General features: G+C 33.1%; 1 protein-coding gene across 1 annotated transcript in view; it reads right to left on the bottom strand.

The window, feature by feature from the left end:
- Window positions 1-12,859, bottom strand: part of HERC2 (HECT and RLD domain containing E3 ubiquitin protein ligase 2) — a gene marked incomplete at its 5' end in the record, with an annotated part of 200,575 nt that overhangs the window by 11,694 nt on the left and 176,022 nt on the right. The window contains 2 exons of the mRNA XM_027856650.1: window positions 2,386-2,469; window positions 8,579-8,776. Of these exons, the coding sequence (XP_027712451.1) occupies window positions 2,386-2,469; window positions 8,579-8,776 (282 nt within the window). The remainder of the gene's footprint in view (window positions 1-2,385; window positions 2,470-8,578; window positions 8,777-12,859) is intronic.

Here is a 12,859-nt window from a genome sequence, read left to right as displayed (position 1 = left end):
TATATTTATAATTTAAGTCAATCTAGATTTTCACAGACTATAAAATCTTGGTTAACCTAAAAAATCAGTTATCATTCTGTTGTAACTAAATTTTCTAAATAACCATAGAACTTTGTTTTTATCTATGGTGAAGAGCTTTTAAAAACTGTTATTAGTCTAAATTACTACTTCAGTTAAGTATAGCATATTAAACCTAATTTAAACTTCCTTTAATAGATAATGATTTATCAAAAGGTTCAGTTTTGTTATTCTATGAGTCTTTATTATATATGCATATGATTTATGAAACTGAGCTGAATTAAAATTAAGCTAAATATTTGTTAAATATATTAACCTGTTTTGGCCTCAAAGTTCCTTTTTTAATGTAGTCCTTGATATAAATTTGTTATTCTATTACTTCTTCCATAAAAACTTACTCCAATGAGCCAAACAGAATACAGTAAGTAACATGGAAATTCTTTTTTTTACATAGTTATAATGTATTTGCGATTTCAAAATTCATTCCAAAAGCGAAATTTTAATGTGAAAATAAGAAATTTTTCAAATAAATTTTATTAGTTTTTTTTGCTTTTATATGACCTAAATTTCTACCTCTATCTCTCACTTTCTCCTTTCCCAAAGAGTCACCACCATATATGACAAATAATTTTTTAAAGTAAAAACAAAAAAAAAAAAGAAAAAAAGAACAAATCAGCAGGGTACCAATACATGAAAAAAAAATCTAACAACATATACAATGGGGAATATCAATTCATAAAAGTTATTGCCTAATGAAAACAAATTGTTTACAGGGTGTTACACCAAGCTAGAAAGAATTACAGTTCTAGTGATGGCTCATCACAGGAAGAGTTAGCCATATGGTGAGTTTTATGACCAAAGCAAACCAAGAAACCATCTACTAAGGCCCAATGAGGATGTGATATATACCAGGAGGTGTGTCTCACAGTAATTAAATTGTTAACATTTAATATGTTTTTACTTGTGTTTCTGACAAAAAAAACAGGACATGTGAGAAAAGGGAAATTCTGATTAACTAAGGGTTGTCCTTAATTAAGACTTTACAGCAAGGTAAAAATCATGTGTTAATACAAAAGATATCTAAACAAAGGATTTTTTCTTTGCGCAATTTCCTTTTAAAAAACTCAACTGGAATTAGGAAGATATCTGAAGAGTAGACTAATTTCACTTGTATATTAAATGTCAAGTAACTTTCAATAGAGGCTTCTAGTTTGCTTCAAGTGAAGAACACCTTTACCAAATTCTGAAGTGCTATTTTCTTTGCACAAAGTAAATAAATAAATGCCCTTTGAAATAAATAAATTTAGTTACATAGCAGCCACTAGAGTTCCTGTTTTCTAAACTGTACTGTTGTTTGTTATGGTTACAAAGTCTATATCAAAATGATATTAACAAGAAAAGGCCATTTTATTAACTGAAACAATGCATTAATAATGTGGAGCAAGTATTTGTGGAAATAACTTCACTAGCCTCTGGCATAACATTAAATATTCCAACGTTAGCAAACAGGAAAAGAGCCACCCATGACCACTTCCATCAATGTGGTCACATGCATTATCCAACAAAGAACAGAAGTTTAGTAAACTTTATTCAAAAGGACCCTAGTATAACTGTGGAAAGACTTCTAGTCATGTAATCAACAGCAGGGTAAAAATCATGTGTTAATATAAAAGTTATATAAACAAAAGATTTTTTTCTTCATATTATCTTTCCTTTTCAACAATTTACTAGAGTTAAGAAGATATCTTAAGAGTGGACTAATTTCATTTGTACATTAAATGAGAAGTAACCTTTAAAGTAACCTGTCCTTATGAATAGACTGTTGGGTCTGGAGTCAGAAAAAACCTTGTTTCAAATCCTACCTCTGACACTTACCAGTATGTATATTAATGCTGGGCAAAGCACTAATTCTGTATGTGCTTCAGGCAACTTTCTAAAACTTAGAAATCAAATAGTTACAATCTGCCTTGGTGGAGGGAAAATCCCTCAAGAAACTCAAGAGTTTCTCAAAAACCAAGAAAATCACAGATTAACCTCACATTTGTAGTAATCGTCAACATTATAAATAATAATTTACCATTTTCTTCAACATTAGAGTCCTATGAGCATATCTGATGTCATCAGGAGTTCAGTGTTGGAAACAAGATATAGGTAAGGGAGCAAGGAACCAGAAGCCAACACATTTTTAATAACACTATTCCTTTTAGCATGTCCCAAGGGATTAATAAAAGTGCCTAGAAGAGACACTTGTTCCCAATATTATCTTTTCTTTATTCCTACCATCACTATGACACATAATCCATCAATTGCAAAACATCACAGAAAGTTCCCAGTTCTGTTACACTAAAAAGCACACGTTTCTTTTACCTGTATTCTGTTTAACTCTACTACAGGACCATGTTGACGATCTCTCACCATAGTTGCTTGTACAACTTTTCGGAAAGCTGCTTCCTAAAAATTGGTCAAAATGGACAACTTTAGGATAAAATATAAAAAGTATTTTTAATGATGTAACACAAGAAACTATAGCAAATTCACTTATGTAATTCATTTAACACTTTTATGAAAGTTTAAATAGTATAAAAATTATGTTCTGCTAAACAGATAACAACTAGAAGTTCTCTTTTTAATGCAGTTGAAGTCTGAAATAAGTTGAAGAACTTTCAGAGCATCTCTCTTAATTATTAATACTACATATGGATACAAGGCAAGGCAGGTATCAAGAAATTTATATGAAGTGAGTAAAGATATTATTAAATTCCCTTCTGAAATGAGAAAAGACAAAAGGTTTCATTTTGGTAAACCAAGGTTGGGTGGGTGTGTGCACGTGTAAAATCTCTTTCTGTTTTGACCTGTGAAACAAAAAAGATGCAGAAGCCATTGGTACTCAGTGGGCTGACTGGAAGAATTGATAAGCCAATCAAAAGTTTTTTCTGGGACTAGCAGAAATCCTTCACAGATAATCTAACAGCAAGAATTTACTAAATATCTACTATGTTCCAAGGCACTGTGTTTAGCACTAGGCATACAAAGAATTAAACTTTCTACTCTCGAGGAGCCTACATTCTAAAGGAGGGACATGTATATATCTAAGTATATACAAAATAAATACAAAGAGCATAAATATGAATAAATACAAGGTAATTAAATATAAGATAATTGGGGGGAGGACAGTGTAAGCATCAGCAGTTGAGGCAGGAAGATCAGGAAAGGCTTCATGTAAGTGGTATGGCTTGAGCTGGAATCTGGGAGAGAGAAGAGATGAACAAATGGATTCCAAGCATGGAGCATAATCAATGTAAAGGCACAAAAATGGGAGATGAAGTTGCATGTGCAAGAAAGAGAGAGAAGGCCATTTTGGCTGGACTATAGTATTGGAAGGGAAGTAACTGTCCAACAAGGCTGAAAAAGATAATCTGGATCCCAGCTGTGAAAAGCATTATAAGCTAAAGAGGAATTTATATTTATCCTAGAGGTACATCATGTCTTGAAGCCATGTAGCATCACTAGAAGAAAAGTAAAGTTAAAAATAAAGGTATTTTTGTTTTGGGAGAAATGTAGGGGTTCATAGGAGAAAGTGCGTAAATTCCCAAAGGTATTCTGGTTGACTTTTCTCCTCCTGATCTATTCTGTGTCCAGTTTATTGTTCATCAACAGTATTTGTCCAAGATAGGAGCCACTGATGGAATAGCTCTTTAAGTTTTCCATCCAACTGCATGCATCATCTAGACAATAAGCATACATTATCTATCTACTTTTATCTATCAATTTCTTTTGCGGAAATTTAGACCAAGCCATTAAATGTGATTATACATGTGAGGATGTACTATAATGTTCCAGGGCTTGCGATCAAAACAATGTCACCTACATGTAGAAGGAACTGGGACCAGTCATTCACTCAACTAGTATTATTAAATGCTTACTATGTGCTAGACCTGGTGTTAAGTGCTACATCACACCAGCTATTGGGAATTCCTCTTCCATTTGTACTGCATGGGCATTTTCTGTAACAGTAGCTAACATGTTTGGCTAGCATCTCCCTCTACTGTTTTATTTGATATCTTATATTAATAATGAGAGAATCAAAAGATTTCATTGTCACATCCTCAAGAACTCCTGTAGGATGTTAGCACATACATGAAAACAACAATTTGAAGGAGAGCTTTTAAAGCAGTATTTTGCTCTAAGAAATAAAAATAATCAAACTTTTTGTAGTCAACAAACTACAAGCAAAGTCTTATATTCTCTGTATACCTTTTTGCTAAGATGGGCTATTCTGTAGAAAAATAAGTAGGCAAAAGCCTACTTATTCCCTTCTCATACAACTTCATTACAGATAATGTAATGTAACCAGAGGTGGTACGCACATGCCTGTAGTCCTTCCCGCTAAGGAAACAAGGACTAGTGGATTAAGCTCTGAAACTGGCGGAATGATTGAGCTCAGGAATTCTAAATATCAGTGGGTTAATCTAATCAGGGATGTGTATGGTATGGCACCAATATGGTGAGCACCTGAGGGCCACCAGGCTACCTTAACACAGTGAACTGAGCCAGGGCAGAAACAGTACAGGTCAAAGCTTCAAGGCTGATCACTATGGAAGTGGGCCAATGAGGGACCACTGTACCTTTATCCTGGACAAGAGAGGGAGACCCATTCTATTTTTTTAAGATGTCTTTGATGCATGGGTAGATTAGTTTCAAAAAGATTTCTTTTTACAAAGATCAGAAAGTAGGCATATGAATTGGTAGATATTGATAGTCTCTCAATCACCTTTGTTCGGTGATAAGGCTTTTTTCCAAGCATCTAGAATCCATCCTCCTGTCTTTTCAGATATCTTGGGAATCAATCTCTCAATGTCTTCAAAATTATATTACCTACAGTATGAAAAGTCCACTTGTTCTTCCCAGTACCTGGAACATAGTAGATACTTGTTGTTTGATTACCTTTGCTACCTTAAGCATTACTTTTACTTCCCTCATGTAGCACATCTAGGAACTGTGATGTTAAAATGTGGTGATTTCACTGTTGTCAGCGGGAGAAGTTTGTTATAAAAAGCTTAGTGCCTCTTTTCCATTTTTTAACCTGTTGTTCTTGTTTCTGTTTGAACTTTAAATGCTTTGGGAAGTTACGACTTAACTGGGTAGGCAAGGTATTATTATTCCCAGGAAACCAAGACTCAAGAGAGATTAAGTGAATTGTCCACTATCACACAGCTAGTGAGTACTAGAGGTAGGATTTTTAACCTGGGTCTCCTTTATAATTTCAGTACTCTTTCTGCTATGCCACATTGCCTAGGTAAGGTCAAAAGACTTGTTCAATAGAAACCTGAATGTTAATAGCTTTTGAAAATAACAATAATCACAACACTCTGAAAATATCAAAGTATCAGTCTTTTACTTTCTGTGATTACTTTGAACATGAACCCTCTCAGAATGATACCATGTTTAATACTTGTTAATTTCCTGCTCTTAAAAATACAACTTGGCAGGAATTTTCTTCAAATCTTCAAGTGGGGGAAAAATTGTCTTATTTTCTTTTTAATAACCTTTATTGCCCACAATCCTAATTCAATCAGATCTTTCTACACATTTCAATGAATATTTCCCTTAGAAATATTTATTATTTCTTCAAGAACCATTCCCCAATAGATAAGTTGTCAAAGGATATAACAGTTTTTAAAAAAAGAAATGCAGACTAGCAATGATTATATGAAAGAACGCTCCAAATCACTACTAAGAGAAGTGTAAATTAAACCATTTCTGAGATTTTACCTAAAAGACATCAGACTGGCAAAAATGACAAAAGACAAAAACATTAAATGTTAAAGGGGCTATGAGGGGGAAAGGCAGACTAATGTACTATTGGTACAGCTGAAAAGTGGTCCAAATATTCCAGTGTGGTGTAGCACATAAAAAATATGAAATTATACCCTCAAAGTCATCAAATTATACACACTGTTTGACCCAATAATACTAGTACTAGGCATGTATCTCAAGGAGGTCAGAGGGAAGGTCCCATACATACAAAAATTTTTACAGCAGTACTTTTTTGTTAAAGCAAAAAACTGGAAAGAAAATGGCTACTAACTAGGGAATGGATAAATAAATCAAGGCTTAAGAAATATAATGTATTATTGCTACAGTATAAAAAATTATAAATATCAGTTGGAAGGCTGCTTTTTATAAAGTGATCTACATAGAATGAGGACAAACAGCAAACAATATATGTGATAGCCACAATAATGTAAAAGAAAATAGCACAGAAAGACTTTAGAACTCTAACCAAGGCCATGACCAATTCTGACCTCAGAAGACTAAAGGTGATGCACAGCCCCTGCCTCTCCACAGAGATGGAAGGCTCAAGGGGTGGAAGAAAGTGAAACATGTCGGACATGATCAATGTGCTGGTTTGTCTTTTTGCTTCACTATATATATGGTTTGCAAAACACTTTCCGTCCATTATCTCATTTTAAACTCACAACTACCTTTCAAGGTAGATGTAATTATTACCCCCATTTTATAGATGAAGAAACAGACTGAGAGAGGTTAACTGACTTGTCCAAAATCACAGTTCCTAAGTATTTATAGTAGGATTTGAATTCAGGTCTTCCTGAATCCAAGTCCAACACTATTTACTACCCCACCCAGTTGATGGACAAGAGAAGGTTCTATAGGGAAGTAGGAGAAGAGAGTCGGTGAGGACAGTGCTATTTTTTTTTTTTAAGTTTGAATAAAATTGAGGGGGAAAAAGTTAAGGGGAAAAAAAAAAACAAGCTTCCCCAAATCTCTTCTCTCAAGTCAACTGTCTCTTATTCACAACCTGATCATCTAGTCCGTGGGATGCAGTTTTTCTGAAGGGGTGAAGGGAAAGTAGAGCAACTTCAAATTACCTAATTTTGCTAGTTGCAAGAGAAAAGAAATTTAAATTACTAGTTAAAATCAAAATTTTAGATCACTACAGATTTTTCCTATCCATGTTTCTCTCTGGCCTCAATAATCACAAATTATATCACAAATGATTATAAGAAAAATTATGTAAAAATTGTTTTTAACCCTCAACACCGTACATCAGTTCTCCTGAAACCTGTATGTATTAGTACACAAATATCAGAATTCTAAATCTTTTCCAGAAAACTTCATGTTATTCCAACATCATTCTCAATGTATGCCTTCTTAATGCCAATACCTAATATTCAGAAGGGAATTCTATTCTATAACAAAATTCATAAAATCCTACTTAAGTCACTAACATAGCACTTCTACCTAATTACCCAAATATCGTCTCTGGTTTATACAGACCTTCTTCTCGTTTTCTAGCTACTGTATTCATAGGATCATATATCCAGAGCTAGAAGTCACCTCAGAGACAATCTAGTCCAACCCCCTGCTTTTTTAGATGAGGAATAAGAGGCATGGGAAGGTTAAATACTTTGTCCAAGGTCATTCATGTACTAAGCCTCAGATGTGGAATTTGAACCCAGGTCATATGACTTTAGAGTCTCATTTTTTTTTCTTACCTCCCTTGACAGATAAGTTTCTGAAAAACAAGAATTATATCTGACTCATCTTTTCAAAGAACACATTCAACATCCAATCCATAGGACAATGTCTGGCACATGACAGATGCATAATCAATATTTCTCAAACTTATCAAAGATGATTGGCTCATGAAGGGGTATGACAAATAATCCACTGCAAAGGTAAATTTTATAGGTGAATTAAAGTAACTAACTTCAAAGCTAGCTAGCAAGAGAACCAGAACATTTTATATTTTATAGATAAGAACACATCATTGCCCCTTTATGACAACTCCTGACCTAGATATCTAATTTTAACGGAAAACCTCAAAGTAATCCCTGCTCAATAAGTTCTCTCAAAAGGATAGTTTAATTTTACTATTTGCTGAACACTTCAAAAGGCATCATTTTTGAAATCTTATTCTATCACTAGCCTATGTATTCCCTAAATAATTTCTGGTAAAACAACATACTGTCTGCCATGTTATAATTCAAAGAGAAATACATATGGTACCTTTATATAACTTGTAACTACAGTTTATGATATTATGGAACCTGCTGCTGGACACTCACTATAACCACAATGATCAAACTAGTTTTCTAACTTACCTTGCCACAGTCTCTAATAAAATAGAACTTAGCATAGCCTCTTTAAAAGAGGCTCTTCAAAAGGTTTTCATGATAATGACAATCAATTATTGTTATTATTTTCGGGAGGCAATTGGGGTTAAGTGACTTGCCCAGGGTCACATGGCTATTAAGTGTCTGAGGCCAAATCTGAACTCAGGTCCTCCTGACTCCAGAGCCAGTACTCTATCTGCTGTGTCACTTAGCTGCCCCACAATCAATTATTATTAAATGATATTGAAAGAAGAAATTATTTTACAGTATCTAGAAGAGCAATAATATATAGTAAATTGAACTGTTTTACTTCTTTTGTGTCTTCACATTGTTCAGCTTATAATTTTTTTAAAAATCGTATTCCAAGTTTAATTAAGCAAAGTTGCCATTTAAAATGCTATAGCAAGGATTCTCACAAGTACCTTTCCCTGAGATATCAGAATTCCCCGTAATGTGTCAAATCCAACTGAAGGTCCTTGGCCAGTTTCATCAAGACGCCCCTCGAGGTCAAACATGGGAATGCATGGACAAAAGAGTTCTGAGATATGATGCAATAACAACAGTCTGTTTCGCAAAGATATTATAGGAATTTCCTGTAAATGATTATATTCCATAGGAACCTGGGAAGGGGGAAAATTGAAGAATCAGATATGCTTAAACATCAATATGTTTAAATATAAAATATTCAGAAGACTGTACAGAATTCCATCCACCACCAGGCTATCAAATGGATCTTCCTAAAGTGAAAGTTTGACCACGTCACCCTAACAAAAACCTGCCCCTGCCATCTAATAAATTCCAGTGGCTCCTCATTACCTACAGAATCAAATATAAAATCCTTTTATAGCTTTCAAAGCCCTTCATAACCTGCCCCCTTCAAACCTTTCCTGGTCCTAATTAAAGTTAATGTCTTCCTTCTGAGATTTTCTCAAATTCATCTTGTATACATCTTTTGACATATAGCTATTTATTATATTGTCCATTCCCCCCTACTCCCATAAATTAGATTTTAAGCGCCTCAAAGACAAGAACTATTTGCATCCCCAGCATATAGCAGTGTCTAGAACATTGTAGGCAATTAATAAATGTTTAATGATTGACTTGATCTTCATCTCCCATATTTCCATTTCAAATTGTCTACTCAATTCTGACCTCTTCATAAAGAATACTGAAACAATCGATTTCACTAAAGGTCTATTCCCCCCCTCCCCATATGATTATATTTGGTTCTGCCAAATGGGTGATCCTTGCTTTTAAGTCTTTATCTTTGCTTTTTGGAATATTTGATTAATAAGTTCTTTTCTCTTTCAGACTGGAAGCTGCCAAATCTTGTGTCATACTTAATATAGCTCCTTGGTATCTGAATTCCTTATTATTGGCTGCATGAAGTACTTTTTCCTTTTACTTAGAAGCTCTGGATTTCGGATAGGATGTTCCTGTGAATTTTCATTCAGGGATTTCTTTCAGAAGGTGATTTGAGGATGCTTATTTTCATTATACTCTAACTGAAAGAGTTCTGGGAAGTTGTCACCAATAATTTTTCTGACATTTGGTATTCTGGACAAATTTTAAGGTCACAGTTTTCAGATAACTTGAAAATTTTTAGATTATCTCTCCTTGATCTATTTCCCTAGTCAGCTGTTTTTGATACTATGCTTTTTTTTGGTTTTTGGTTTCTTCCCCAATTTTTTAGCTTTACTATTTCTTGTTGTCTCACTGAGTCAGTTTTTTGTTTGACTCATTCTAACTTTCAAAGCATTCACTTCTTGGGTGAGGTTTTCCACCCATAAAATCAACTCTTGGTTTTAAACAGATGTTACTTATCAAATTATTAAATTAAGGAAAGTTTGAATTTTTTTTTATTTTGTCAAAAGCTTTTTCGTCATTAATTGCTATGTCTTCATTGTTTTGTTATTGATTCCTCTTATTGACCTAATCATATATTCCTTATATAAATCCAACCTGGTCATTATATATACATAATCATTTTAATACATTACTATAGATACTTCATTAATGTTTACTAAATATTGATATGATACTCATGACAGGTATCAGATCACAGTTTTCTTTCTGGCTGTTATCTCATTAAAAAATCAATAAAATATTTGCTTAATAGAAGGAATTTGGTAGGATTCTTTCTTTTCCTATTTTTGCATACAATTTAGGTAATACTGAAGTTAACTTCTCTATGAATGTTTAATAGAATTCACTTTTAAATCCATCTGATTCTTGGATTTTTTTTCTTTGGGATTTCATTTATGGCTAACTCAATTTCTTTTTCTGAGAATGAGATAGTTAATTTCTCTATTTCTTGTTCTATTAGGTTAATTAAAAATTTCATACTTTTAGACATATTTATTGATCTCATTTATCAGTTTTGTTGGTTTGTGACTGGGAAAAACAGTTCTTATTAATCTTCTCTAACCCTTTATTTGTTACTTTCCTTTTCATCTCTAATACAACAATTTGGTTTTCCTTTTTTATAAAAAAAAAAAAACTGATTTAATTTTTTCACTTTTTAATTAGTTACCCGCCCCCCGCCAAAGAAACATACTCTAGCTTTATCCATCAACTCACTGGAATTTTGTTCTTAATTTTATTTCTTTGATTTTCTGAATTTCTATTTTGATGCTTAGTTAGGATTTTTTTTTTAATTTAATGCTTCTCTACTTTTTTTCCTTTTTTTTTTTAAACTGCACACGAATTTAGTGATCCATTCTTTCTCCCTTTTGTTGACAAAAGTGCTTAAAGAGATAATTTTTTTCCAATTTACTTGGCTGCAAATCAGAAGTTTTGTCATTTCTTTTTTCCTTGTCATTTTCTGTGAGGTTGAAATCATCTGTTGGTACTATGAACTGTTTTTTGATATCAATATTTTTTTAGAATTAAATCAGTCTTCATTTAAATTTGTTTCTTCAAATGTTCTTATTACTTATAATTTTTATCATGTGGTCAATAAAGAATGTTTTAACATTTTTGCTCTTCTGCATTTATGAGGTTTTAAAACCCTGTCACATGGTCAATTCTCATAAAAGTGCTATGCACCTTTAGTAATCACCACAATGCTATCAAATCCAATTTCTCTACAGTTCTATTCAGATCCTTAACTTCTTTCTTGTTTACCTTTTTGATAGATCTGTCCAGGTCTGAAACATACATTAAGGTTCCAGACTATTATGGTTTTATTACTTTTCCCTGTAACTTTTTCTGTGGGGACTTACATGCTATTCCATTCAACGCATATATATTAAGTACTGGTGATATTTTATTGTCTGTGGTGCCTTGAAGTATAATATGTTTTCCTGTCTATCACTTGTAACAATGTATATTACTACTGTCTTTATCTGAAATCATAATTGCTGCTCTCATTTTTTTTTGTTTGCCTAAAGCATAATTAATTCTGCTGCATCCTTTCCTTTTTATTTTGTATGAATCTTTATTTTTCAAATATTCTTTATAAAAAAAAAATTAGATTCTGCTTTGTAATCCATTCTGCTATTCTCTTTCATTTAAGGAGCTAGTTCATCCAATTAACATCACATATGAATGAGTGTCCGTTTTATTTCCTTTCACCATATCCTCCTGGACTTTCTCTGTTTTTACCTTCATAAAAACGTGACCAACACACTAACAAGCTATAAAAGAAGTGATTTACTTTCACTCAATTGCCCCTCCTCTTCTTGCCTCAGTGTTCAATTATTGGTTCTTACATTTTTTTGTTCTTAATGCCTCTATTATAATGCACCCTCTGAAGTCAATGTTTGCTTTGCTTATTAATATTTACTCCCTGAATCTATCTACCCTCTCCAACTCCCCTTCTCTCCGTGCCTGACTGCTCCAGAACCGAATCTATCATATTTCTATACCAAACTTTCTGGGGGGGTGTGGGGGTGTGTGTGTGTGTGTGTGTGCGTGCATGCGTGCGTGTGTGTGTGTGTGTGTGTGCATTAAAATGAAGGTCAGATGATGCCTATTCCTCTAACACTTCATTCTCCAATTTTTGTCCATTTTTTTTAATACCCCAATTTTGGAAAACAAGTCCTGCCCCCCCCTTACTTTCCTAGTGTATTGTTCCCTTCCTTTTATCTTCTCTCTTCCTTAAGACTACCACAACCAACAAATCACCCCAGCCCTTGTGCTTATCTTATTTAACCATCAGGATTTTGAAGGATCACTTTTCTCCAATAAGGACTAGCATTTATATAGTCCTTTAAAGTTTACAAACAGCTTAACAAATATCTTCTCATTTTATCCTCACAACTCTGGGAAGTGGGTGGCATTATTTTTATTATTCATTATTTATTTATTATTGTTTTATATATTCATTTTATTATGTATTCATTATATTATTATACATTTGATATATTACATATTTAGCATGTTATTTATTACATAGTTGTTATATATTTTTATATTATATTTACATAATAGTATTTTGTTATTATATATTCATATTTTTATATATTATTTCATCTTGCATTTGCATTGCCTGAGGCTGGATTTGAAGTTATGTTTTCCTGACTCTAGTTCCAGTGTTCTATTCATTGCACCACTTAACTATACAAATGAATTTAAGCACTAACTCATCAGTTCACCCTTTCCAATTTATCAAAAAATTTACCTTTCTAAAATTCTCTGGATTCATGTATTTGCACTTGAAAGTTTCTACTCGACTACATTCTTTCCATCAGAAATGCTTC

This window comes from Vombatus ursinus, unplaced genomic scaffold (genome assembly GCF_900497805.2).
Source record: "Vombatus ursinus unplaced genomic scaffold, bare-nosed wombat genome assembly UNPS02011591.1, whole genome shotgun sequence".
Lineage (NCBI taxonomy): Eukaryota > Metazoa > Chordata > Mammalia > Diprotodontia > Vombatidae > Vombatus > Vombatus ursinus.
The sequence above is the reverse complement of the archived record's forward strand: the minus strand, read 5'-3'. Positions and strand labels throughout refer to the sequence as shown.